Consider the following 27685-nt stretch of genomic DNA (forward strand, 5'->3'; position numbering starts at 1 on the left):
ATTTAGTAGCTTTCCGCCACTGTAAAAGACATGGGAGAAAATTAGCTTTCAAACTGCATTTCCCATGATACCCTTGTCTCATGAACTCTTCCGTGTATAATGCACGACAAACACGTCCGCTTAGTTTTATTGGTGTTTGACTTTTAATGCGTTACATAGAACATGCATTAACAAAGGTATCAACGTTTGTTTTTCTCACGCGGTTTTTACATTTTACATTTGTTTAACTTTTGTTTACGCCACGAGAGCTTTTGAGGACAAAAGCTGAAAACAGCCAATGGACGAACGGTTTATTACGGTGTCCGACGTTTCTGGAGGATGGGAAGATGGGCGTTGCAAATACGATACTCAGGAAATTATTATTCCTCCGTTTGTTTTCTACAGTAACGATACGTGTGTCAGCTGGAGTGTACGGTGCTCTGTAAACGCTGCCCGTATATATAAGGTAAGACTTGTTTTTAAAACGTCCCAATATAGACCTCAATTTCCGGGGTAGCAGGAAGGGTCGTTTGTCAACACTCTCCTTGGAAGGGGGCCCGTCCGTCAGACTCTCATGTTAGGATGTTAGGGGTCCTTTAGGTGGAAAGCCAAATTGCAAATGCAACCGTCTTGACCGTCAGGATAGCAGTACGGTAACTAGCTTAATGTCACATCTCCGTGAGGCCTGTATAGTCTTTTGAGCACAGTGTTGATAACAGTTAGCTATTCTCTCTCCTTTGTTTTAACACACGAGAAAAATATACCGAAAATGTTCAGAATAATTCATTATTGTGCTCTATTTAATGCAGAATTTGCACCTGTATGATAACCTTTCACCACAATGTACTATTAATGTTAGCTTCATGCTGTTACTATTGTTGTGTTGTTAAAGTCAGGTATGTTTACATTCTAAGTCATTTGTCTAACAGTGCTATCAAATCTGAATGAAACCCCAGTCGTTGAGAGTTGCACATTAAATCTCAGCACTATTTGTATTACTCTGGTTTTCAGGAGTGATTCATGGTCGCCCACCAGGCTCACCAATGAAGAAAAAGCCTTGTAATCCGCTGCGTCCCAAACGCAGCAGGCAGCCCAGTGCCAGCAAAGGATGTGTTACAGAGCCGATCGCTCTGCTGAGCTCCATCAACCAAGCAAACTCTGAAACTCTCCCAGAATCAACATCACCAATCAGGCACATGGCTATGTCTCAGCACAGTCACAGTCTCCTCAGATTCTTAAATGAGGATCGGACCCGACAGAGGTTCTGTGATGTGTCTGTGTCTGTGGGTGGGAAACCCTACAGTGCCCACAAGGTGGTGTTGGCCCATGGAAGCAGCTACTTCCACGCTGAGCTGTCCAAGAACCCTGCTACAGCGCATGTGACTCTGGACCATGTGGAGGATTCTGTTTTCCAGCACCTGCTTGGCTTTTTGTACACCTCTGAGTGTGTTGTCCCAGAGACGGATCTCCCAGCTCTAACTGAAGCGGCCCGGTTCCTGGACATGATGGACATACTTAAGTTGCTGTGTGAAGAAGGAGACAGCAACAACCCAGTACGTGTGATCCAGTCACAGGATGAGATAAGAGAGTCTCCTGAGGCGGAATTGACCTCAAGTGACTCGGCAGCAGGTGACACAGACATCCAGAGCCTAGGTGATGTTCAGTGCACCATGTGCAGTCGGCAGTTTAGCACTGCAAACTCCCTGCAGAACCACCTGGCTGAGAGTCACACTGATGCACAGCAGGAAACCTCAACTGAGAAAGGGAAGACAGCAGCTGAGAGGACTGCTACCATGCGGAGATCACCTCGCAGGAGGAGAACACCTACCAAGTATCAGAGAGACAGTGTAAGAGACAACACTTTTGAGGAGAAACAAATGATTTTATTACCAAGAGAGCAAGATCTAGAAAGAATAAAAGAAGCGGAAAAAATGGTTGTGGAAAACCAAGCTCCCAAACTGAATGCGAACGAGACATCTAAACCAGCTCAGCTGGAAGATGTAGTGGAGGAGGAAGAAGAAGAAGAAGACATGAATGAGGATGTGGTTGCCCAGAGTAAAGTTGTTAAGGTTTGCGCGACAGACAAGAGCGCAGGTCTGGAGAGTTCTGATGTAGAAAGGGCAGAACACCAGGCTGGTGGACAAGTGGAAGTGAATGTGCCAGCAGCAGGAAGCTCTACACAGGGTCCAGTGTACCCTGAGGGTCTGGCTCCAGTTATCATCCAAACCTCCAGCAAGAAGATTCTCAAGTGCCCCAAATGTGACAAGACCTTTGACCGTGCAGGTGGGAACCATGGAGTAATCTCTAGACTATTAGTGGTCTCAGTGATGTTACCTCTTAGTAGCTGGGTTAATACCGTAGTTGTTGTTGTTGTTTTTGTTGTTGTTGTGGAAGGGTAATTGTATTATTACTAGCATTAGTCAATCAGCCATAGCGTACAATGCCAGACTGAGATGTTAAACCCAAGAATCATCTCTATTAAGTATCTTTCTTACTGTTACTACAATAATAAATGTTTTATTACATGGTTAAGGGGTATGGCCGCAATTCCTTTTTTAATTTTTTTAATTTTTTATCAATGACCGTGTATTATTTTCTATTAACTGATTGATCATTTGGTCTATAAATTGTCAGAAGATAGTGAAAAATGCCCATCCTATTTTACCAGTACTGATGCTATATATTAACCTGTCCACATTCTTGCATTTTATAGGGAAGTATGAGAGTCACACCAGAGTGCACACAGGAGAGAAACCATTCCAGTGTGACATATGTCTTCAGCGCTATTCCACCAAGTCTAACCTGACTGTACACAAGAAGAAGCACACCAGCGATGCACCCATCCAGAAGAAGGAGCACAAATGCCCCTTCTGTAACAAACTCCATGCCAGCAAGAAAACCCTGGCCAAGCATGTCAGAAGGTGAGACACTTCAGTAACAACACCCATTCTGCTCAGTGGGCAATTTACCTTACTGTCTGTTTGCTTTGTTTTTTTAAGTTTAACTTTGGCTCACAAAGTCAGCCATGCCAGACTACACAATGAAATATAAAATCCTAATATTAGGATAATTAAAATATTCTCAGAGAGAAAAATGTACAACTGATGGTACAATTTGGTGTCTAGATGATATTATCTTCACCAAAAGTTCACCAAAATTATTACAATTCATCCTGTGAGGGAAATGAATGGCCTGTACTATATTTCATGGTAGTCTGTTCAAAAATTGTTCAAATATGGCCGGCTGACATCCCTAGAATTACGTGGTGTTAGCATTGCTAAGACTCTACAATTTTAAACCTTCACTTAAGTTGGTATGAATGTAGAATGTCAGTAAAAAAGATGATTTGGAGAACAATTAGCCTAGTCAGGTGAACTTTGGAAGAATACTGTATGTGTTCATTTCGACTGTGTTGGAAGTATTAGGAAAAAGGGAAATTAATTTTGTAGAGCTAATTCCACAATGGATCTCTATGATGGCAACAGCTTTGGTACCTACAATCATTTCGTGTGACGATGTCCTGTATTTTCACTGTCCTGCCAGGTTTCATCCAGACCACATCCAAGAGTTTCTTACCAAGAGGAAGAGGAAGAGTGAAGGCTGGAAATGTGCTGTAAGAATACATTTCAGTCATATTATTGCCTGACTATGTGTACTGATCTGAAAGTGCTCATATTATGCTTTTTGGCTTTTCCCCTTTTGTTTTATTGTTATATATCTTTTTTGTGCATGTAATAGGAAAAAGCCCAAAGTCTACCCCAAAGGAACTCCCCATCTCCAACAGAAAACACTGTTCACAAACTGCTCCAAACGGCTCTATTGTAGTCCAGCCTTTACTTTTGTAACAAATGTGTGTTACAAAGTTGCACGTTTGCATGGCTGCTAGCCTGGCATGCCCTCATACTCTGCATCTGACTCGGTACTAGTGTTTACCTAGGTACTGCGCATGTGCAAATCTCAATAATGGAATAGAAGTGAGATTCCTCACTCTGTAGCTAAAGCTGAGCTCAACACACAGGGTGAAAAGAGGAGCTGCAGCAATGTATAGTGTTTTTTGAAAATTAAACCATGTAAACCTCTAAATACAATGATGAACCTGAAAATGAGCATAATATAAGCACTTTAAATAGATCAAAATGATGAATAAATGCATTTTTGCAATTAATAAAGAGAAATTCAATGTAAGAGTATACTTTGATTTTAACTCTGTAACCTTTGAATCTACTGTACCAGATATGTCTGAAGACCTTCACCCGCAGGCCTCATCTGCAGGAGCACATGATCCTGCACACCCAGGACCGGCCTTTTAAATGCTCCTTCTGTGATGAATTCTTCAAGTCCAGGTTTGCCAGACTGAAACATCAAGAAAAGTACCACTTAGGTAAGAATTATACAGTAAACAACAGTTTCAAATAAACCTTAACTCTTGCTATTAGAAAAGCTTTTTTTAACAATCCATTATTTTGATCTTAAGAGAAAATCTCTCTAACCTATATAACCTTTAAATGTCACTGTTGTGTGATTGACTGTGCCAATCAATGCATTTGATGAAAGCGTTTGCATCCTTTTTCATTTTTAGGGCCCTTTCCCTGTGAGATTTGTGGCCGACAGTTTAATGACACAGGCAACAGAAAGAGACACATTGAGTGCACACATGGCGGCAAAAGAAAGTGGACCTGCTTTGTTTGTGGGAAATCTGTAAGGGAAAGGTACATCTCTAAACTTCCCCCAGATTTCAACAACTTATTTTGACATGCTTAACTGAAGAACTGAAACTGCGCTGCTTTTATTGAGAGGCATGTTTTACTTCTTATAGGACAACCTTGAGAGAGCATTTGAGAATCCACAGTGGGGAGAAGCCTCACCTCTGTAGTATCTGTGGCCAAAGTTTCCGTCACGGCAGCTCCTACAGGTCGGCGTGCTGACATTTGAGAATGTGGTTGTGAACGTTTTTAAGCTCAGTTTTTCAAGTTAAATATAATGAACAAAGTTTTCCTTGGACAGGTTACACCTGCGAGTCCACCATGACGACAAGCGTTATGAGTGTGATGAATGTGGGAAAACCTTTATACGCCACGATCACCTGACCAAACATCAGAAAATACACTCTGGTACGGCATGAGACAACTGCAGTAGATTCTCGTGTGTCTTTTTTTGGCATCTTTGGTGGCAGTGTCTTGGTTTGTGTCATTCACACATTTCATTTTGTTCCTTGTTACAGTACAGTGGAAAATACTGTTACTTTTTTCACTGTCTCCAGTCAGTATTTCCATGTTTATTACAGGTGAGAAAGCACACCAATGTGAAGAATGTGGTAAGTGCTTCAGGCGCCATGATCATCTGACGGTCCACTACAAAAGCATTCATTTGGGAGAGAAAGTTTGGCAGAAGTATGTTCATATCTTTCAAATTACAGTCACACTTTTTTCTAGTAATGTTGTAAAAAGGGTAATATTCCCTTAGCCTCCTTTGTGTTCTTTGTTTTTGTCTCTGTTAATACGGACTCTGTCAACAGGTACAAAACCGCAGTGCATCAGTGTGAGGTTTGCAAGAAAGAATTTAAAGGAAAGTCCAGTCTAGAAATGCACTTCAGGACCCACTCAGGTAAGGAAAAATAGAAGTCAATGAATATATTTGCTTGAAAACATTTATGAGAACAGAAAGTTGCATTTGGATGCTTTAGGAGGCAAATAGTTGTTGTTTTCGATGCTTTTATTTTTAATATATGTGCTATTGCCTGCCCAGGAAAAACTAGCCTTTCTGCCATATTTTCAGAAATGATAGTTAACATCCATTGTCCCTGTCAAATAAAGTACTAAACCAACAAACCCTTGGATGGTTGGTTCTGATGTTTATGATATAAAAACATACATAGAAATATTTTTAAACCAGTTTAAATTGCTTCAAATTTATAGAAGAAAGGCTATCTAATAATACTTTTTGATGTTTTCTTGTGGTAATGTGACAGGTGAGAAACCCCACAGATGTCCCGAGTGCAACCAGACATTTCGGATCAAGAAGACCTTGACTAAGCACATGGTGATTCACTCAGACGCTCGTCCTTTTAACTGCCCCCACTGCAGCGCCACCTTTAAAAGAAAAGACAAGCTCAAGTACCATGTTGACCACGTGCACAGCTCCCGGTGTACTGAGCAGCCCCTCGGCACACTTGGCGAAATCAAAATAGTCTCAATTCCTTTTGAGGAGCCCTCTAAGGTATACCGTGCAGAACCTAAGTCAGCCCTCCAGAGCCCCCCCCGTCCTACGAATGTGTGCATGCCTGTTACTTTAGTTCCTGTCCAAATGGCAGGAGGAGCGCAGGGAGACCTGAATACTCACAGGGCTGCGTCCCTCTCCTCCCAAACTCACAACGTTGTGAGCATGCAAGCTCAAGGACAGCAGCAGAACTCTCGCTACCAAGCTGCAACAGACCTGGCATTCTTAGAAAAGTACACCCTAACCCCCCAGCCCGCCAACATTGTTCACCCTGTCAGGCCCGATCAGATGCTGGATTCCCGAGAGCAGTCCTACCTGGGCACGCTGCTGGGACTGGATTCAGCTTCCTCTGTGCAGAACATCTCTAACTCTGATCACGCACACTGATGCTCCTCGGCCAAACAGTAGGGCTCTTGAACAGTCATCTAATAAGAACACAAGCTAAAATATTCACTACTAAAATGTATTCACACTTCAATACAAAGGACAATTATTTTCCTCCATGTAACTAAACTATAATGGTGCAGCATGGGATAATCTTTTTGATGTTCAGCCTGAGCTCAGGTAATTCATACCTCATTGTAACCAAAATACATGTATTTGTGTGACACATACAAAAAGAAGAAAACTGTGGATTTAACTTTAAATAAAATATCTATCTATAAAACTGAAAAAAGTGTGGGAGCATTTTTGTACCAACAAATGAGATGAAAACACATATTTAAAATGTTATTAAAACTGAAGGCTGTTCCTTTATTCAATGAATGAAATGAAAAACTCATGTTTTGTCTTCAGTTCTAACTCATGGTTGGAGCAAATATTTGGCTTACCAAATAAGTAAATATCCATAGGTAATTCAAATAACTATTGGCAGCCTCATAATGCTGAGTAAACTGTGGCCTTCATGTGTATTGTAAATCTGTGTGATGCAAGTACAACATGTCACTCATGCGGCGTACATATGAGCACAGTGATTAAAGGTTAATCCACCATCCACCTGTGATCCTGAACAGGAAAAGCAGGCATGGATAATTTGGATTAATTTGGAGCTATTTAGACTTACAAACTGCAGACACAGTCTAGAAAGAATTTGGTAAAATTCCAGTTAAAGACTTTATTAAGGCCTGTCCATCGAATATACACACTGTGTTTGTTGAGTCAGACATTTTGAAAACCCAAACAGTGTGTGACAGCACAACCATAACTCAGCTGACTCTGAAAAGTTTCCAGACTGTTCTCAGTCGTTGAGCAGATCCGAAGGCAGCAGATCTTCCCCTTGGTGATATAGCCTTAGCAAAACTGGTTACACAACAGATGTTTTACAAAGACAATATTGTAAAATATAGAAATAAAGTAAAACTTAAATGTACAATTATGAATGTAAATAATGAAATTATTATTATATTAACTAAATTAAAAAAGACATGAATAATGAGTAGTATGCCTAGTGTGAGACGACATCAGTGTTAATACAGTGTGTTTCTTTAAAAAGTAGATTCAGGAGTAACACTCACCAGTCTCTCCCCAAAGCCGCAACCTGAAAACAGCCAGAGAGAAGCGTAACAGTGAATATGTGGAGCAGCTTATTGACTTCTCATAGGTAGGTGAAGTCTGGGAATTACTGGATGTCTGCAGGTTTTAAATCACTGTGCATGGTGCAGAAGCAAAAAAAGAAAACATGCTAGATTTGCTAAGAAGCAGGATGTGCTAAGTTTAGTGTTAGATGTCCCTAGGTTTGTGAAAGACTCGTGGGTGCATGTGCTCAAACTGATTTGACGTTCATCTGGCTTAGCTGCCTGCACCCCAGTCTTATAATGGTAAGGAAAATCCTGGATGAGACAGACACCACTCCGTGTTTGTCAGCCTATGCTAAATATATAGCTAGCAGGGTTTAGCTTAGCTTATTATAAAAACTACACACACCCTCACACAGATAGAGATACTTACATCTGGAAAGTTCCATTCTTCCGTCAGTGCACCGGACCACAGAATAATGATCTGTCAACCAGTGATCCTGGTCCACACATCGCAATTTCCCGGTCTCACCATCTTTAAAATGTTTAACTCCAACAGATAATAATGCACGATATGCATCAGTGTCCACAGAACAGAAGGTGGCTGCACAAAGGAAACAACAACAGATTGTTATTTTTCCCCCAGCCAATCTCTTGGACAGATCTTTAGAACTGACTTAGTTTTACCTTTGCAGACGGGTACTTCTGACCACATGCCGTTGCTGTAACACCTCACTCTCTCTGGACCCACTCGTTTGTACCAAGCAGCACATTGGTACCTCAAAAACATTGGATTATCTCCCACAAAATCACCATTAGATACTACGGGCCGCTGTCCACAGTTTTTGACTGAAAAAAATGATAAACTGTATATAAAGGATTCTGGAAACAAATGTTTTAAGCTATCTTAACATAGTAAAATATCAACCCATATTTTGATTTCCTCAGCTTTTTACTGGCTGCTTCACTAACGCCGCACATATTCTATAGTAAGATTAGATAAATGGTTATACAAATTCATATTTTAAAGCGGTTGAAGGCATTTGCTGTAAATTATTTTGCATAAAAGTGTCAGCTACATAAATGTAATGTTATTTATTACAGATCAAGAGACCACCTTCAACTGTCTGTTGTGTCCCACTGCCAGTTGATGTAGTGGGCCTCCCATCTGTCCCCCCCCTTGCAGAACCACCATTTACAGGACCTGGTTTGGCTCCTTTGACAGAAAGAAAAAAAAACATTACATTTACAAACAATACATTCAGTTTTCATTGAATTCGACTTAAACCTGTTTTATTACCAAGTGGGGGCAGCAGAACACTAACATTTACATTTCAAATGGGGATAAAAAAGTTGCCTATTCACACATCCAGGCACAGAGCAACATTAGCATTCATTTAGAGTGGCAGTGTTTGTGGTAATGCGCCAAGAAGTGACACTTTTCACAAATGCATAGACTCATCTGATCCATTCTGAACAGTGATGATGGCAGCCTTAACAATAACATGTCAGCACTGCAACGCTGTCTCCTGGAAAGTACTCTTACATAATTAGTTGTTTCTTGGCAACATTCTTTCAAGTGTCATGTGATCCATTGTTGATAAAAACATATTGATAAGTTGTTTTAATGCCAATTCCGTAAATCCCTCTCAACTTCATATCTCAGCACATTTTCCATCACTTACTGCACGCTGAGCCTTCAGTCCAGTTTCCAAAGATGCAAGTGATGTTGTCTTTGGTTCCTCCTCCCTCTACAGTATATCCATCTTCACATTCATACTGCACTTCTGAATCTGCAGCAAACAACTCCTGGTATTCCTGATGGATGATGACTGCATGGGGGATTTTAGGGGGCTCCCCACATGTCTCGATACTTTCTGTGAAAAAAAGCACATTTGTCATAAAAACATTGATATTCTGGTCACTTAGTTTAACAACTTGCTTGTACAAAACATTTTACTCACTCTCACAGACCGGCACAGAGGTCCATGTTCCATTTGAACATATGGCTGTAGCATCCCGGTTTTTGGATTCATACTCTTTGTCACATGTTATATAGATTGATTGATTGTTATCATACCAACCTTTCGGGCTTTTTTTGTATTTTGCATTAGGTATATCTGGTGGAATGCAGTCTTTTTCATCTGAGGGGTAAAAAGAAACAAAACACATTTTTTTACCATGGTGTCTCTGAAATTATTTTCATTTTGAGAATGACAATTCAAATGACAAAAGGATTATTTGCATGAACATTATCTTTAGGGACTTATTTCAGCTGTCATGTCGTCCAGCTTTACATATAATCAATGGTTACAGCTCAGTGAAAGATCCCTGTAAATATTAACTTGGAACTCCTCTGAAAGTTAGTTTTTTCTGACCTCCAGGTATGTACAGGTGAACTTCAGGACTTTACTGTTGTAATGTAAACTACAGAGTAATGTTGGTTTTTCAGTAAACACACAACAAGTGGAATTTTCATTTTATCAAGTATGAAAGGATTAATTGGATGCTTGTTACAAAAATTTGATGTAAAAGTTTCATTTATTTTTAAATCTTAAATAAAACCATGGACTATGAAAAGTATCAGAAATATAATAATTAAAAGGTAATTTTCACTACAATGTCATACAGTGCCAGAAAGAAAGATAACTTTTGTATTATTTAAACGCTGAACAAATATAAAAAATATATAGTTTTCTATGAGGTATTAAAATTAAAATCAAGCATGAAAGGTGACACACAGTTAATGCTAAAAACACTTCTGCAGGCTTTTAGCATCTCATTCAAATAAACCAGGGGGGATATTATAGAACACTTACCTATACACTGTGGTTTATGCGACCATGTGCCATTTTGACATGTGATTGTTGCCCACCAACCCTCCACTGCCGGTTTACGCCCGTTATCACAGCCATACATGAGGTTGGCTTCATGAGGATACGTGATTTGTTTCTGGACCAAATAACCATCATCAAGAATCGGAGCATCACACGAATGACCTGCACTTAAAAAAATACAATGACAAACTAAAGTCCATAATAAACATATATTTACCAAATTAAATTGTTTTGAAGTGACGGAATTGAATACGTACCATGCAGCAATCCTGGAAAACAAACGAGGAAAGCAAATCCAAGATATCTCAAGCACATCTTGTCAGGAACTAAATCACCAAGACAAAGCAGAGCAAAAAGCACAGTTCAGATCGGGACTACTCAATAATAGTTGAGGACATTTTCCCAAAAGCTCAGAAGTTAGGAAATAGTAAACATTACGCTGAGTTACTGTCATCATTCTGTACACACAAATGTACAAACAAGCTATGTGGACTTTGGTCAAATCAATCCTTAAGCCCAAAAGGATTCATTTGATTTCTCGATGTTTTCTAAACTAATCTACAGCCTATCTATTAGATTGTTTTGTTACAAAGATACATTTGATTCTAAAGCACAACATAGACATGGCATCATGTTTCATATGAGCCTTTAGTCACAGCATTTCTTTTAGCTTGTGTGGTCTTAGCCTACAGTCTGTCTTTGAGTTCCAGCTCAAACTCTGATCGACATCTGCTGGATCCTCATGGACTCTGCATCGTGTTATTCAGTCTTAAAACTAGGCGTTTTCCATTGAAGACATGTGACATGTCACAGTAGGAAAAGCACAGGTGTAAATTTTGATGGCTGAATTCCATTTAGCTGCTTCAGCTTTAGGGTTATGGTATCGTACATGCTGGCTCACTGTCACACTGTCATTACTGGAACACTTAAATAGAACAGAGACATTTTTAATGGCATTCGTAACTACCTATGACAAGTCACAATGTTTGTTTAAAGAAAAGCCTGTTGTAACAAATTGATTATGAATTGGATTGACACTATATCAACAGTCTATGACTGACACACAGTGCTCCCCGAGCACATAACAGCGAGCGTGACCTCCTGCTGTTGTTCTGTGGGTTGGACTTCCTTTAATTTTTAGGTGACATGATGCCAACTTGTCTTTAAATTTAAGAGAGCGGTCTTTCAATTGAAGCATTTTGTATGTCTCTGAGATGCATACATGATTATCATCGCCAACTTTGGAAGCTTCATTCAGATCTAGTTGTCTGGTATTCATGGATATATCATTTAGAATGACATCACATTTATTTTTGTAAAAAACAAAACATCTAGTATATAGACTACTGGTTTTTGTCTTTCAAGTAAGCACTGGTCATCTGGTAGTTTCATGTACATGCATGATGTACGTGAAGTCTTGTATAGATGTTTCACAGTAATTGCTGTTTTGGAATCTTTTAGATTGTTTTATTATCTTTTTGCTATTAATTCAGTAAAATATTGTTTTTGGTCATTGTTGGCTACTAGCGTCTATTTTTTTCTTCATATGTAGAGTTATTTAATTGTAATTGGCTTGTTTTACAACATCTTTTATTTATTCTGTGAGAGCGAGTTTGTTTTTATTTGTTTTTGTGTGGACCCCAATACGCCTATTAACCACATTGGGGAAGCTAACGGGGATCCAAATAAAGATTTAATAAAAAGATGTAACTTACTGTATCTTAACCTGTTATCTCGCGTCAGCTGATCAACTGCTCCGGAGTGTCCCCAAAACAAAGCGTTAGTTCAAAGGGGGCTGCGTCTTTGCTCTGGCAGCTTCTGTGAAAACTGTGGAATGATCTTCCTCTGCCCATAAGAAAGGCTTCTTCACTGTCTGTTTTTAAATCTCATCTGAAAACCCACCTCCTATCCTTGGCCTTTGACACCAGATGTTGACATTTAGATTTTATCATTTTACTGTATGGCTGTCTTCTCTTGTTTTATGTCCCTTAACTTGTTTTATATCTGTATTCTGTTTGAATTTCATGCCTGTGTGAGGTACGTACTTTATTTGTTCTCCTGTTCAGCACTTTGGTCAATAAAGTTTGATTGATTGATTGGTTGAAATCTGACTATGGTGCCGCACTGACAGCGCTTTGGAAATAGGTCTGCAAATAGGCAAATATGTCATTTGGTACACAGTCTCCTAGGATGAAGCATAATGACTTATGCTATACATATAATACTTTGCTTCCAAATACCTGCAGAACTAATGACTAATGACAGCCTCTGCCATACCAGGTCTTTTGTTGATTAGCAAATGTTAGCATGCTAACTTGCTAAACTGAAATTGATCAAATGGTTGTTAAACCGGCTAAACAGCAGCATGTTAGCAGTGTCAATACACAAAAACAAAAACAAATGATAAAGTTTGAAGTTGTCATCAGAAATCTATTTTTCTTGTTTTACGGATGAAAAATGTCCAGGGACATAATTGATTCTCGTTTAAGATGCTATTTAAGCATGAATATAAAATATCGACTATCTGTGTTCTACGAAAAGACAATCACATTTTATTGTATTTTATAGATCAAATTTAAAAACCAAAAATAGGTTTTTAAGAAATCTAACACACTTTGTCAGCACATTTGAAATGTATTTTCAGAATTTTCCAGTTAGTGATCCACTGGCTCAAATCCAAAGGCAGTTGCATCTTCCCCTTCATGATACGGCCTTAGCAAGAACACAAGTTACAAGACATTACAGACATTAGTATTCCATTCCATTACTATTATGATAATACTAAAATATATTTGATTATTTATTTATGTAGAAATGAAATTAGAAACGAGATATATGGTAGTAGTGCGTCTCATCGTAAGACCTTTTAAGATGGAACATTGGTCAACAACCAAGCAAAGATTATGTGACAGCACAACCATAACTCTGCTGACTCTGAAAAGTTTCCAGACTGTTCTCAGTCGTTGAGCAGATCCAAAGACAGCAGATCTTCCCCTTGGTGATCCAGCCTTAGCAAAACTGGTTACACAACAAAGGTTTTAAAAAATCAATATTGTAAAATAAAGACATGAAGTAAATGTATATTCACGAATGTAAATAATAATTTTAAAAAAAAGAAGATATAAAGCAGGAGTAGTGTGAGATGACATCAGTGTTAATACAGTGTGTTTCTTTCAAAAGTAGATTCAGGAGTAACACTCACCAGCAACTCCCCAAAGCCGCAACCTGAAAACAGCCAGAGAGAAGCGTAACAGTGAATATGTGGAGCAGCTTATTGACTTCTCATAGGTAGGTGAAGTCTGGGAATTACTGGATGTCTGCAGGTTTTAAATCACTGTGCATGGTGCAGAAGCACAATGTGAAAACATGCTAGATTTGCTAAGAAGCAGGATGTGCTAAGTTTAGTGTTAGATGTCCCTAGGTTTGTGAAAGACTCGTGGGTGCATGTGCTCAAACTGATTTGACGTTCATCTGGCTTAGCTGCCTGCACCCCAGTCTTATAATGGTAAGGAAAATCCTGGATGAGACAGACACCACTCCGTGTTTGTCAGCCTATGCTAAATATATAGCTAGCAGGGTTTAGCTTAGCTTATTACAAAAACTACACACACCCTCACACAGATAGAGATACTTACATCTGGAAAGTTCCATTCTTCCGTCAGTGCACCGGACCACAGAATAATGATCTGTCAACCAGTGATCCTGGTCCACACATCGCAATTTCCCGGTCTCACCATCTTTAAAATGTTTAACTCCAACAGATAATAATGCACGATATGCATCAGTGTCCACAGAACAGAAGGTGGCTGCACAAAGGAAACAACAACAGATTGTTATTTTTCCCCCAGCCAATCTCTTGGACAGATCTTTAGAACTGACTTAGTTTTACCTTTGCAGACGGGTACTGCTGACCACATGCCGTTGCTGTAACACCTCACTCTCTCTGGACCCACTCGTTTGTACCAAGCAGCACATTGGTACCTCAAAAACATTGAATCATCTCCCACAATATCACCATTAGATACTACGGGCTGCTGTCCACAGTTTTTGACTGAAAAAAACAAACAATATAAAGGATTCTGGAAACAAATATTTAAGCTATTTTATTATAGTAAACTTAAAATGTCACCCAACACTTCTATTTCCTCAGCTTTTTACTGGCTGCCTCACTAATGCCGCACATATTCTATAGTAAGATTAGATAAATGGGTATACAAATTCATATTTTAGAGCGGTACCCACATGGTTGAATGCATTTGATGTAAATTATTTTGGATAAAAGTGTTAGCTACATAAATGTAATGTGATGTTATTTAATACAGATCAAGAGACTACCTTCAACTGTCTGTTGTGTCCCACTGCCAGTTGATGTAGTGGGCCTCCCACCTGTTCCCCCCCCTGCAGAACCACCATTTACAGGACCTGGTCTGGCTCCTTTGATAGAGACAAAAAAAAACATTACATATACTGTACATATAGTACAATACATTCACTTTATTGTACTTTTCATAGTTTTAAAGCCCAGTGAGACAAAATGCATGTTATTTTTTGTCAATTTACAGTATATATACTGTGTATATATAGTATATACAGTATAAAAACAAAAAAATGAATAATTCAAATGTTTTAATCAATAGTGAATGATGGACTTCTCCACCAGCTTTCATTGCTGGAAATATATTTCATAACTTCAAAACTGCAAATATCTCCTAGCCTATTGTCCTCTTACTGCACGCTGAGCCTTCAGTCCAGTTTCCAAAGATGCAAGTGATGTTGTCTTTGGTTCCTCCTCCCTCTACAGTATATCCATCTTCACATTCATACTGCACTTCTGAATCTGCAGCAAACAACTCCTGGTATTCCTGATGGATGATGACTGCATGGGGGATTTTAGGGGGCTCCCCACATGTCTCGATACTTTCTGTGAAAATAAGCACAGTTGTCATAAAAACATTGATATTCTGGTCACTTAGTTTAACAACTTGCTTGTACAAAACATTTTACTCACTCTCACAGACCGGCACAGAGGTCCATGTTCCATTTGAACATATGGCTGTAGCATCCCGGTTTTTGGATTCATACTCTTTGTCACATGTTATATAGATTGATTGATTGTTATCATACCAACCTTTCGGGCTTTTTTTGTATTTTGCATTAGGTATATCTGGTGGAATGCAGTCTTTTTCATCTGAGGGGTAAAAAGAAACAAGAAAATGTGTATTTTTTACCGTGGTGTCTCTGAAATTCTCTTCATTTTGAGAATGTGGAATTTTCATTTTATCAAGTATGATAAGATTAATTGGATGCTTGTTACAAAAATTTGATATAAAAGTTTAATTTATTTTTCAATCTTAAATAAAACTATGAAAAGAATCAGAAATATAATTGAAACATAATTTTCACTACAATGTTCTACAGTGACAGACAGAAAGATACTTTTTTAGTATTTAAACACTGAACAAATATAAAAAAAATATAGTTTTCTATGAGGTATTGAAATTAAAATAAAGCATGAAAGGTGACACACAGTTAATGCTAAAAACACATGCCTTGATAGTTTCTGCAACCATGTTCCATTTGTGCATATGGCTGTAGCATCTCCGCCTTTGAGTTTATGTCCTTTGTCACATATTACCCTGGATAGTTATTTGTTCTCATATCATCCTCTGAGTTTTTTTTTTGTAATGTGCATTTATTCACTTTGTGAAATCCCGCTATAAAAGCAAACCTAAGCTTAAACTAGCTGACTATTCAGGGAGGGACTATAAATCCTGTCTGTTTCTTTTACAGTTTGAGAGCAAATTGCTCTTCAATATGAATACAGTTTGATTATCACTTTTATTTAGTTGGTAACCAAGGTTGTATTATCACAATATAACACTTGAGGATATGCACATAAAGAAATGTTTTCTGTCATTCTTCCGTATCCCCTACTCTTGAACAATTTCTGAAATTGACCTTAAGTCATTGTCATCTTAAATCCATTTTACCGCCCCGTATGTGTGAGCACTTACTAATAATTTAAATATTACTTGCAAATGCTAAAGCTGTAGATTTTTTTTAACTTACGACTCCTACAGTGAACTATAAGGTGGTATGTTACATGTCATTATTCTTTCAAAAGTTTCATGACTACAGTGATTTGATCAGCTAAGAGCTGTGGCGACCATGGGTAGAAAAGAAAAGAAAAGAATAAGAGGAGCACTTACCTATACATTGTGGTTCAGGAGACCATCCACCATTTTGACATGTGCTTGTTACCCACCAACCTTTCACTGTTGGTTTACGTCCATGATTGCAGGTATAGGTCAGCTTTGTTCCATGAGAATAAGTCTCTTGCTTTGGGGCAAAGAAACCACCATCCAGCCTGGGAGCACCACAGGGCTGTGTTGCACTTTGGCCTAAAATACAATGATAGGATTACTCTAGAGTGTTTGTTTTTGACCAATTCAAATAGTTGTATGTGATAGTATTCATTATCCTCACCATGAAGCACTGCAGGAATCCAAATCAGAAGAACCAATCCAAGATATCTGATGCACATTTTGGCAGAAATGAAATCCTCCTACGACAAAGCTGACCCAGATCCGAGCCAGTTTTATATTGTTGAGGGCATTGCCCCAAAACGTTTGTAGAGTAAACAGTCTGGCATCATGCACTTGCTCGGGAGCCAAATTTTTTTTGTAGCCATTAATTTAGAAATGAAGCAAACAGTCAGTTTAATGTTCAATGTTGCTTCTTGTTCTCAGATTACGCTGATCACTAAATTAAATAATTTACATTATGTACTTCAAGGATATGCACAGTTTTTTTTGTATTAATTGTATTTAACCTTTTAATTATTCTGGGAAAAGCTTGCGACAATGATTTATTTGTCTCTTTAGAGTGAAACAACAAGATACCCTCCAGTGTGTGTGTTGTTTAACTATGAAAGCCTGTAAGTGCTGCTATAATCAAACATGAGCCTGGTTTATGCAATTATAAAGCAAATAATGGCCCTGACTGAAATTGGGCCAGTAAGTGACGCAGTTGCCAGGGCTTAATTTTTATCCCAATCCACCCCTTGATTCTTTAACAAACAATCGTGAATTTTTCTCCCACATCAGTATTGATGAGGCCGATCGGTAGCGTTTTACAAAAACATGGCTTCAGGTGCCAACGTGCCAGATAAACTCCAACGATTTCTGGACAGTTGTATTTTCTGTTTTGAAAATGTTTTAGTCATGACATCATTGTAAAGCTTTGAAACACAAAACGGTCTTTGAGTGTCTGTCTGTCCATGTGTCTGCATACTTTGCAGTAATGCTGTCTCATGTATATGAATATAAGAGCTAATGCTCACTGATGTATCCTTATTTAGTTCTACACTTTGTAGAGAAAGTAATACAAAGATCTCTGTTAAGATTTCTCTAGTGAACTTTTTATTCAGACTACTATTGATATATCAACTTTATTTAAAAGTACAGATCATGTTATTAATACATCCAGAGTTCCGGTTGATCCAAATAAAAAAGCAGTAATGTTTTAGGTATCGTTTTCTGGTGAAGGAATTTAGAAGTTTCCAACTCGGCTTTGGTTGTCAGTCGAGCAGCGATTTGTCGGTTGTGCTTTACGAGCAAACTCCCTGGTTTCAACACAGACAGAGATACAAACATACAAAACAATAATAAAAATGATAATGATAATAAATCCAATCTTTGATTTATAAATCAAAGAAAAGCACTCACCCGCTGATGGTCATCATGATGACAACCTACAAAGTAGTCCAATGACGCCGCAGTGAATAATTAATAAATAATGAATTCATTCAAACAGACTTTTGTAATTGAAGTGTTCCGTTTTAAATCTAAATCACTTTAGATTCTGGTGAGTTAATTTTCATATACACTACCGTTCAAAAGTTTGGGGTCACATTGAAATGTCCTTATTTTTGAAGGAAAAGCACTGTACTTTTCAATGAAGATAACTTTAAACTAGTCTTAACTTTGAAGAAATACACTCTATACATTGCTAATGTGGTAAATGACTATTCTAGCTGCAAATGTCTGGTTTTTGGTGCAATATCTACATAGGTGAATAGAGGCCCATTTCCAGCAACTATCACTCCAGTGTTCTGATGGTTCAATGTGTTTGCTCATTGGCTCAGAAGGCTAATTGATGATTAGAAAACCCTTCATGTCACACATCTGAAAACAGTTTAGGTCGTTACAGAAGCTACAAAACTGACCTTCCTTTGAGCAGATTTAGTTTCTGGAGCATCACATTTGTGGGGTCAATTAAATGCTCAAAATGGCCAGAAAAAGAGAACTTTCATCTGAAACTCGACAGTCTATTCTTGTCCTTAGAAATGAAGGTTATTCCATGCGAGACATTGCTAAGAAATTGAAGATTTCCTACAACGGTGTGTACTACTCCCTTCAGAGGACAGCACAAACAGGCTCTAACCAGAGTAGAAGAAGAAGTGGGAGGCCGCGTTGCACAACTGAGCAAGAAGATAAGTACATTAGAGTCTCTAGTTTGAGAAACAGACGCCTCACAGGTCCCCAACTGGCATCTTCATTAAATAGTACCCGCAAAACACCAGTGTCAACATCTACAGTGAAGAGGCGGCTGCAAGATTCTGGGCTTCAGGGCAGAGTGGCAAAGAAAAAGCCATATCTAACACTGGCCAATAAAAGAAAAAGATTAAGATGGGCAAAAGAACAGAGGAAGACTGGAAAAAAGTGTTGTGGACGGATGAATCCAAGTTTGAGGTGTTTGGATCACAAAGAACGTTTGTGAGACGCAGAACAAATGAAAAGATGCTGGAAGAATGCCTGACGCCATCTGTTAACCTTTGTGTTGTCTTCCCATCAACCTTCATCTTTTGCTTTTTTCTGATATTTTTTTTTCTACGTTTTTTTTTTTTTAAATTCATAGCATAATTTTTATTTGACATTACATTACACATCATGTTTCACAGTATACACAATTAGTGCTTTTTGTCTCTTTTTTTGTCATTTCTTCTGAGGTTTTGGTCACTTTTTAAAAAAAAGAATACCATAAAATTCAATAAAACAAACAAAATTTGGTGAAAGTAATACTTCATTTTACCTGAAAAACATTGTGGCATCCATGTTATTTTTAGGCAGTTTGGTTGAAAGAAAGCCAAGTTCTGGATATTAAAAATAAAAAAATGGGTCAAATTGGACCTGAGAAAAACACAAGGGTCAAGCATGGTGGAGGTAATATGATGGTCTGGGGTTGCTTTGGTGCTGGTAAGGTGGGAGATTTGTACAGGGTAAAAGGGATTCTGAATAAGGAAGGCTATCACTCCATTTTGCAACGCCATGCCATACCCAGTGGACAGCGCTTGATTGGAGCCAATTTCATCCTACAACAGGACAATGACCCTAAACACACCTCCAAATTGTGCAAGAACTATTTAGAGCAGAAGCAGACAGCTGGTATTCTATCGGTAATGGAGTGGCCAGCGCAGTCACCAGATCTGAACCCCATTGAGCTGTTGTGGGAGCAGCTTGACCGTATGGTACGCAAGAAGTGCCCATCCAACCAATCCAACTTGTGGGAGCTGCTTCTGGAAGCGTGGGGTGCAATTTCTCCAGATTACCTCAACAAATTAACAGCTAGAATGCCAAAGGTCTGCAATGCTGTAATTGCTGCAAATGGAGGATTCTTTGACGAAAGCAAAGTTTGATGTAAAAAAAAATCTTATTTCAAATACAAATCATTATTTCTAACCTTGTCAATGTCTTGACTATTTTCTATTCATTTCACAACGTATGGTGGTGAATAAGTGTGACTTTTCAGGAAAACACAAAATTGTTTGGGTGACCCCAAACTTTTGAACGGTAGTGTGTGTTATATGACAACAAAAAATGCTGAAACTCAAAGCATTGTGGCAGATTAAAATGTAAAGATCTGACTTGTATACTTACACTGGGTATAAAACAATCTTCTACTGATGCACTTAACACGACTGCTGAAAACATCCCAAATACACTGAATGTACTTGGTTTCTCCTTCATTTACATATTCAAGTCCAGTTAGTTTAACACCGTCCACAGGATATTGAGCAAGATCTATGACACAGTATGCCTCTGCACAAAATAAACAGAAAGAAAAATGTCTGGTGAATTATTTGAGTACATCTTTGACAGACTTTTAGAATGACGATAGTATTACTGACTTGTTTGTACCTTGGCAGATGGGTAGTTGTGACCAGCTGCCTTCACTGTGACACCTCACGATGTCTGGACCCACTCGTTTATAAAAGGAATTGCATTGGTATTTCAAAAACATTGGATCGTCTTTCACAACATCACCGTTTGGTACGACTGGGTATGCTCCGCAGTGGTTGACTGAAATTTTAAAAAAGGTATTATTTAACAATGTATCACAGTATCTTAAAGTGCTAATATTATGCACATTTTCTGGTTCATATTTGTATTTAGAGGTTATATCAGAATAGGTTTACATGGTTTAATTTTCAAAAAACATCATTTTGTTGTACTACATATTGCTGCAGCTCCTCTGTTCACCCTGTGTGTTGAGCTTTCTGTTTCAGCTACAGAGTGAGGCATCGCACTTCTGTATCTTTTCATCTTTGTTGGGAGTCGCACATGCGCAGTAGCTCGGTAAGGACTACTAGCCAGTCAGAAGCAGAGTATGAGGGCAAGCCAGGCTAGCATCTAGGCCAGCATTGTAACATGTGTTACAAAGTGACGCATGGCCGTGCGTCACACAGCAGCAACTAATAACTAAAAATAAAATACACATTGTGCAATCAGCCTTTTATTTTGTTTACCTAAAATGTAAGCTTTAATTGAATCCTAGTTTTATCCCTGTTGTTGTCTCTGTCCATGACGTAATCGGCTGCTTCTTTTACCTGTCAGCGATGAGTTTCACAGGGAGGGTGCGGCTCACAGAATATACAAACTATTTGACCACATCCCACCCTCTCCAGTGCAGGCACTCCAACCAATTATTTTATATATATATATATATATATATATATATATATATATATATATATATATATATATATTATTATTATGTCATTAGTGCAGCGATAAAGACATGATCCCTCATGGGGTCCCCGCCACAAACACTGCCAATTACAGTTGTTGGCAATAGCAGACTCCGGCACCAGCCATTTGCGGTGGGTCACCAGCCTTCAGAAGGTTTTCAAGCATGTAATGTGCATTATAAGGCACTGCATAGTTTATATCCTCGACGTTTCACTTCTGTGATTGCTCCAGTACTACAGGAAATGCCGCCAGATGCATGTCTTTTTGTTGATGTCCGTTACGTTCCGCTTCCTTTGCGTTGGAATTTTAAACTCTGGTGGATTTATGAGGACTATAGTTAACTGCTCCTCAGAGCTCTGCCTAGTAAATCCAGACAGGTGGCACCTTGCATGGCAGCTTTGACCACAGTGTATGACTGTGTATTGTTCTTGTACTATGTTAAACTGCTTTGAGTAGTTGTTAAGACTAGAAAAGCGCTAAATAAAAAAAATAGTCCAATAATACATACATAGGGGGCTTCCCCAAAAAAAGACTTACAACCAAATCCAGCAAATGCAATATTTGGGGTAGCATTTGGGAAGCTTTACTGTCATGTGCTCAGGATGATGCGCTTTACTTTTCTTCATCATCAGTGCAGAAACTAATGTTGTTACAGTGGAAATCTACCAAACCTCCAACGCATTCCAAATGACTAAAGATCTAAATGATCTAAAGCAAGAGAAACTTAAGTACCCTAACTCCTGTTAGGGTACTTACGTTTCTCTTATCCTGGCCTCCTCCTTTGAACATGAATTTGTGTCCAAGCAACAGTAGGTCTCTTTGGTTATCACCGTTTATTTATGTATTTTTTTATTTTGTGTTATTGCTTTTAAGACACTTGGTTTTTGTATGACCACTTGTACAATGTTGTTTATCTATTATATTTCTATTATGTGGTGTGTGTGATTCTATGTTCCTTGGGTATTTGTATTTCACTTTAAAAAAAAAAAATCTCAATAAAAAGATTTGAATGCCATAAGGGCTTCAAAGAGGGTACCCTCAAAGGTGAGCAAAGGTTATGATATATACCCAGCTATCCCCAAACCACTCAGTAAGGCTGTACTGAACTGATACAGATTGCTTTTAAATGCCCAGTGGCTATAAATTCATTTTTTTCTTTACAGTAACTAGTCAGCTAGATAATAAATATTTAAAATGTTATACCAACTGAATACATAGACCTAGTCCAATACATGTGATGCAATGAACATGAATGATTTACCCTTTGTGAATGAAGGGCTACTGTCTTTCTCATTCGAGCCAGAGACAGCAGACAATCCTGTAAGATACAGAGCAGATAAAGGGATACAAACTGACGAGAAGACACACCCGTAAGTTTCACTTTTGGATATTCTTTGGCATCCATTACTCTCTGATATACAGTAGAATTATAACCATTTGTTTTTTTTTATAAAAAAATGTAAATTGTAAAGTAAATCTAAATGGCCTACCTCCACCTGCAGGTGGTACCCCACTGCCAGGCGTAACTCCACCATCTCTAGTACCTAAACGGGTTCCTCTTTCTAAGTGAAAACAAAACAAGTTAGATACACATATAGATGTTCTATGGAGAGATTATATCAATATATTTACTGATTCTGTGGTAGGTTGGCCCGAGTGGCTAGGAAGGTGGTAGGTAGGCTGACTCAGACAAGGTATGTTTCTAGAGGTGATTATTTATTTCCAGTGGTCTGCAGTACACGGATAATCAAATAATTAAAACTTAAAGACAATTACACATTTAACTAGTAGCAGCACTAACAACAGGCATGTGTTCCTAGCAGCATAGCCTCACCTCCCTGTTTCCTCTGGAGCACAAATCCCACTTTTTATATAGGGTTGTCAATTCACACCCTACCGCTTCAGTCCATCCCATCCTAAAGCAGGTTGATCTACTCCATAGCATTAATACCTAGCAATCTCTTAACCTATGGAACTTGGTTACCAGTTCCCTCCTATCCTACTGACTATAAAACAGGTCAGGGTTATTCATACATTTTTTATATAATAACCAAAAACGACCAGAATAAACATTCCTGTACACAATAAAACCCTCTACTTGGTTTGGCCCGGTGATGTCATTCCTGACCACCCTTTTCCTATAAATCAAGAAATAATTAGGCTGGCTCCTCCCAAACAATTGTCCTGCATGGTGGAACTGAACAAAGGAACAAACAATTGTAAGTATCAACACAGGAAAACCTTTAAACCATGTTTAAACGTGCAACCTAATAAAATGGAACTGAAACTAACGTATAACTGTGTCTACTTACTATAACTAATGACCTTTATGGGACAAGTAGTGAGCAAACCCACTTCGTCACAGATTCATATATAGTACAGGTTAATAAACTGTATTAATAACCTTAATGTATCTCCATGTCCCATCTCTGGTCTGGTTCCTCTGCCTGACAGGAAGGACATTATGGCAAGTGCCCACTACAGGACACTTAATTGTACACTTTTGATTTTCCTTTTTGGTTTTTATTGGATAATTGGTTAACAAAAGATACCAGACACCCTCCAAAGTCTTAAGCTAGCCTACCAAGTATCTGTCTATTTAATACAGATCAAGAGACTACCTTCAACTGTATGTTGTGTCCCACTGCCAGTTGATGTAGTGGGCCTCCCACCTGTCCCCCCCCCTGCAGAACCACCATTTACAGGACCTGGTCTGGCTCCTTTGATAGAGAGAAAAAATACATTACATATACTGTACATATAGTACAATACATTCACTTTATTGTACTTTTCATAGGTTTAAGGCACAGTGAGACAAAATGCATGTTGTTTTTTGTCAATTTACAGTATATATACTGTGTATATATAGTATATACAGTATAAAAACAAAAAAAGGAATAATTCAAATGTTTTAATCAATAGTGAATGATGGACTTCTCCACCAGCTTTCATTGCTGGAAATATATTTCATAACTTCAAAACTGCAAATATCTCCTAGCCTATTGTCCTCTTACTGCACGCTGAGCCTTCAGTCCAGTTTCCAAAGATGCAAGTGATGTTGTCTTTGGTTCCTCCTCCCTCTACAGTATATCCATCTTCACATTCATACTGCACTTCTGAATCTGCAGCAAACAACTCCTGGTATTCCTGATGGATGATGACTGCATGGGGGATTTTAGGGGGCTCCCCACATGTCTCGATACTTTCTGTGAAAATAAGCACATTTGTCATAAAAACATTGATATTCTGGTCACTTAGTTTAACAACTTGCTTGTACAAACATTTACTCACTCTCACAGACCGGCACAGAGGTCCATGTTCCATTTGAACATATGGCTGTAGCATCCCGGTTTTTGGATTCATACTCTTTGTCACATGTTATATAGATTGATTGATTGTTATCATACCAACCTTTCGGGCTTTTTTTGTATTTTGCATTAGGTATATCAGGTGGATGCAGTCTTTTTCATCTGAGGGGTAAAAGAAACAAAACACAATTTTTACCATGGTGTCTCTGAAATTATTTTCATTTTGAGAATGACAATTCAAATGACAAAAGGATTATTTGCATGAACATTATCTTTAGGGACTTATTTCAGCTGTCATGTCGTCCAGCTTTACATATAATCAATGGTTACAGCTCAGTGAAAGATCCCTGTAAATATTAACTTGGAACTCCTCTGAAAGTTGTTTTTTCTGACCTCCAGGTATGTACAGGTGAACTTCAGGACTTTACTGTTGTAATGTAAACTACAGAGTAATGTTGGTTTTTCAGTAAACACACAACAAGTGGAATTTTCATTTTATCAAGTATGAAAGGATTAATTGGATGCTTGTTACAAAAATTTGATGTAAAAGTTTCATTTATTTTTCAATCTTAAATAAAACTATGAAAAGTATCAGAAATATAATAATTAAAATGTAATTTTCACTACAATGTCATACAGTGCCAGAAAGAAATAACTTTTGTAGTATTTAAACACTGAACAAATATAAAAAATATATAGTTTTCTATGAGGTATTAAAATTAAAATCAAGCATGAAAGACATACAGTTAATGCTAAAACACTTCTGCAGGCTTTTAGCATCTCATTCAAATAAACCAGGGGAGATATTATAGAACACTTACCTATACACTGTGGTTTATGCGACCATGTGCCATTTTGACATGTGATTGTTGCCCACCAACCCTCCACTGCCGGTTTACGCCCGTTATCACAGCCATACATGAGGTTGGCTTCATGAGGATACGTGATTTGTTTCTGGACCAAATAACCATCATCAAGAATCGGAGCATCACACGAATGAACTGCACTTTGTGCTGAAACAGTGATAAGTTAGAGAGCACTATAAGGACACGCTTTAAAAAAAGAAATGAAAAAAGATAGGCAATATAATTTAATGTTCTTACCATGCAGTCTTTCCGGGAACCAAACCAAAAGAACAAATCCAAGATATCTCACAAACATTTTGTCAAGAATTAAAATATTAAAGCAGAGCAAGGTGCCAAGTTCACGTCTGAGTCAGTTAATAATTGTGAAACGCAATTTCCCCAAAAAGTAAAGAATCATGGAGTGAACTTTGACCCTGACATCACGCTGTTGCTCTGAAGCCAACACACAATAATAAGCACCAAGCATATACATTACAAACATATATACATTGATCTGAGAGATATACATGTGAGATATAAGAATATGTCCTCCACTTTCCCAAAGATAATAAATTACTTTGAGTTTGTCATGATTATGTAATAGTAAGTCAGATGTATGACATACACACAAAGTAATATTAACAGTACCTAATTATGTTTCCCTTGATTTTAAGAAAGTAATATTAGTAGTCCTAATTATGATATCTCCATATTGTGATATTATCAACAACACGTTAATCTGATTACAAAGTCAGCATTGGGACAGTTGTTTCCGTCCTGGGCAAAGATGATACTGTACTTTTGGTTTCTAAAAGGCTTTCATTTTGTATATTTTATATATTGTAACATTCCAGCAAATGATGCTGCATTCTGCTGTGTTTATTCCATGTTTGTTTACACAGAATGGCACCGGGAACATTGATTAATTTGTTTAAAGTCCACATTTCAAAAGAATTTCCCAGACTGCTGTGATCCAAGGTCGTTATTAAGAAATAGCAAAGTCAGGCCAAAGTAATTCAGTAGGGAGACACGGACATTCAGTGTCTCAGGAAAGATCTATGAACTTGAAGGTACAGTGTGTGTGTGTGTAAGAGAGAGAGAGAGAGAGAGAGTATGTGTGTGTATAAAATACTGATATTTATTGAAGTTGGGTGGTATCTATTCAGAATTTATTTTCGTATTCGTTCACAAATGTATTGTCCAAACAAATGCTTGTTTTGCATTTGTTTGGACAATACATTTGTGAACACCATACTCACAAATCATTATACATGTTCATAAATCTCTTTTTTTGTTATCAAGAAACATGCAATTGTCACTAACATTGACTAATTTCCTTTTATAGCTAAATACACATTCACAAACGTAAAATCAACGTTTGTTTTACATAATAAATGTTACTTACACTGTGATCTGCCTGCTTTTGACACACCTTTACTATAACCGGAGTCATATTTTAACAGTTTATAATTTGTAAAGCTGCAGACAGATACAGTAACACAGCAGCAATGCTAAAGGACAACATATATTATACTTAACTGCCGAGGCCAAGAAATCTTTCTCTGACTTGTGAATATAAAATGCATTCACTGGAAATGATCATGTTCTGCGTTTAAGTTTTGACATTTTCAGCATGTTCTACTGAGTTAGTCGTCCAATTACTAGATTTTCAATTCTAAGCCTCGACATTTCCTGTGGCACTGCCAGGATCGCTCAACAAATGAGTCAATTTGTGTTCCAGGACATTATCAAAATCTGGCAGAACAAATTACTGACCTAAAAAGAGTACTGCATCTCTGCTGAGAGTGACTTCAGAAAGTGAAGCAGGCAGGGCCAAACAGTTGGATGTTATAAAAGAGGACTGAGGTCTGGATACAATTTGTCCTTCTTGGTGTGCGAGTCCCTCAGGCTCCAGAGGCCTGTATTGATTTCCTTCTCCACTATCTGCTTTGCCAA

The 27685-nt window shown here is 38.1% G+C and overlaps 3 protein-coding genes and 2 long non-coding RNA genes across 9 annotated transcripts; 2 read left to right on the forward strand and 3 right to left on the reverse strand.

Moving 5' to 3' along the window:
* Positions 1 to 69: 69 nt before the first annotated feature.
* Positions 70 to 6830, forward strand: zbtb41 (zinc finger and BTB domain containing 41). 2 transcript variants are annotated; one of them, XM_032532404.1, is made up of 12 exons: positions 70 to 445; positions 991 to 2262; positions 2693 to 2900; positions 3523 to 3592; positions 4213 to 4360; positions 4559 to 4688; positions 4796 to 4891; positions 4984 to 5090; positions 5264 to 5369; positions 5495 to 5583; positions 5948 to 6587; positions 6622 to 6830. In XM_032532404.1, exons 2-11 carry the CDS (start codon positions 1023 to 1025, stop codon positions 6580 to 6582), a joined length of 2829 nt encoding a protein of 942 aa, XP_032388295.1. In that variant the 5' UTR covers positions 70 to 445; positions 991 to 1022; the 3' UTR covers positions 6583 to 6587; positions 6622 to 6830. The 2 variants fall into 2 exon arrangements, with proteins under 2 accessions (XP_032388295.1, XP_032388296.1); XM_032532405.1 differs by having other exon boundaries at positions 71 to 288; positions 385 to 445; positions 5948 to 6830.
* Positions 6831 to 7281: 451 nt separating this feature from the next.
* Positions 7282 to 10990, reverse strand: LOC116699706 (complement factor H). 2 transcript variants are annotated; one of them, XM_032532419.1, is made up of 9 exons: positions 10804 to 10990; positions 10529 to 10708; positions 9674 to 9853; positions 9395 to 9586; positions 8827 to 8925; positions 8397 to 8558; positions 8143 to 8313; positions 7710 to 7732; positions 7282 to 7494 (listed from the first exon to the last, which is right to left on the reverse strand). In XM_032532419.1, the coding sequence occupies exons 1-9, from the start codon at positions 10859 to 10861 to the stop codon at positions 7486 to 7488; spliced, it is 1074 nt and encodes a 357-aa protein (XP_032388310.1). In that variant the 5' UTR covers positions 10862 to 10990; the 3' UTR covers positions 7282 to 7485. The 2 variants fall into 2 exon arrangements, with proteins under 2 accessions (XP_032388310.1, XP_032388309.1); XM_032532418.1 differs by having other exon boundaries at positions 10529 to 10720; positions 10804 to 10943.
* On the forward strand, positions 10062 to 20723 carry LOC116699708 (uncharacterized). Its single transcript, XR_004334488.1, has 3 exons — positions 10062 to 10221; positions 11123 to 11125; positions 20707 to 20723. It is a non-coding gene; the product is annotated as an uncharacterized LOC116699708 (long non-coding RNA).
* Positions 13336 to 26162, reverse strand: LOC116699703 (complement factor H). Of its 3 annotated transcripts, none has more exons than XM_032532413.1 (9): positions 25988 to 26162; positions 25706 to 25897; positions 15555 to 15734; positions 15276 to 15467; positions 14882 to 14980; positions 14436 to 14597; positions 14182 to 14352; positions 13756 to 13771; positions 13336 to 13564 (listed from the first exon to the last, which is right to left on the reverse strand). In XM_032532413.1, the coding sequence occupies exons 1-9, from the start codon at positions 26043 to 26045 to the stop codon at positions 13351 to 13353; spliced, it is 1284 nt and encodes a 427-aa protein (XP_032388304.1). In that variant the 5' UTR covers positions 26046 to 26162; the 3' UTR covers positions 13336 to 13350. The 3 variants fall into 3 exon arrangements, with proteins under 3 accessions (XP_032388304.1, XP_032388305.1, XP_032388306.1); XM_032532414.1 differs by lacking the exons at positions 25706 to 25897; positions 25988 to 26162 and adding exons at positions 16756 to 16947; positions 17033 to 17196; XM_032532415.1 differs by having other exon boundaries at positions 13425 to 13564; positions 13749 to 13771.
* LOC116699707 (uncharacterized) lies at positions 23995 to 25026 on the reverse strand. Its single transcript, XR_004334487.1, has 3 exons — positions 24868 to 25026; positions 24591 to 24782; positions 23995 to 24023 (listed from the first exon to the last, which is right to left on the reverse strand). It is a non-coding gene; the product is annotated as an uncharacterized LOC116699707 (long non-coding RNA).
* Positions 26163 to 27685: the final 1523 nt, after the last annotated feature.

This window comes from Etheostoma spectabile, chromosome 12 (genome assembly GCF_008692095.1).
Source record: "Etheostoma spectabile isolate EspeVRDwgs_2016 chromosome 12, UIUC_Espe_1.0, whole genome shotgun sequence".
In the NCBI taxonomy this organism is placed as follows: domain Eukaryota; kingdom Metazoa; phylum Chordata; class Actinopteri; order Perciformes; family Percidae; genus Etheostoma; species Etheostoma spectabile.

Excerpts from the sequence above, each read along its gene's own strand:
- LOC116699706 (XM_032532418.1), bottom strand. The coding sequence starts at position 10,861 with ATGTGCTTGAGATATCTTGGATTTGCTTTCCTCGTTTGTTTTCCAGGA. Across the intron at positions 9,587-9,673 it reads CTCTGTGCCGGTCTGTGAGA|AAAGTATCGAGACATGTGGG; the intron begins GTGAGTAAAATG and ends TTTTTTTCACAG. Across the intron at positions 8,926-9,394 it reads GACTGAAGGCTCAGCGTGCA|GAGCCAAACCAGGTCCTGTA; the intron begins GTAAGTGATGGA and ends TTTCTGTCAAAG.
- zbtb41 (XM_032532404.1), top strand. The coding sequence starts at position 1,023 with ATGAAGAAAAAGCCTTGTAATCCGCTGCGTCCCAAACGCAGCAGGCAG. Across the intron at positions 2,263-2,692 it reads CAAGACCTTTGACCGTGCAG|GGAAGTATGAGAGTCACACC; the intron begins GTGGGAACCATG and ends TGCATTTTATAG. Across the intron at positions 4,892-4,983 it reads CGTCACGGCAGCTCCTACAG|GTTACACCTGCGAGTCCACC; the intron begins GTCGGCGTGCTG and ends TTCCTTGGACAG.
- LOC116699703 (XM_032532413.1), bottom strand. The coding sequence starts at position 26,045 with ATGTTTGTGAGATATCTTGGATTTGTTCTTTTGGTTTGGTTCCCGGAA. Across the intron at positions 14,981-15,275 it reads GACTGAAGGCTCAGCGTGCA|GAGCCAGACCAGGTCCTGTA; the intron begins GTAAGAGGACAA and ends TCTCTATCAAAG. Across the intron at positions 14,598-14,881 it reads GACACAACAGACAGTTGAAG|TCAAAAACTGTGGACAGCAG; the intron begins GTAGTCTCTTGA and ends TGTTTTTTTCAG.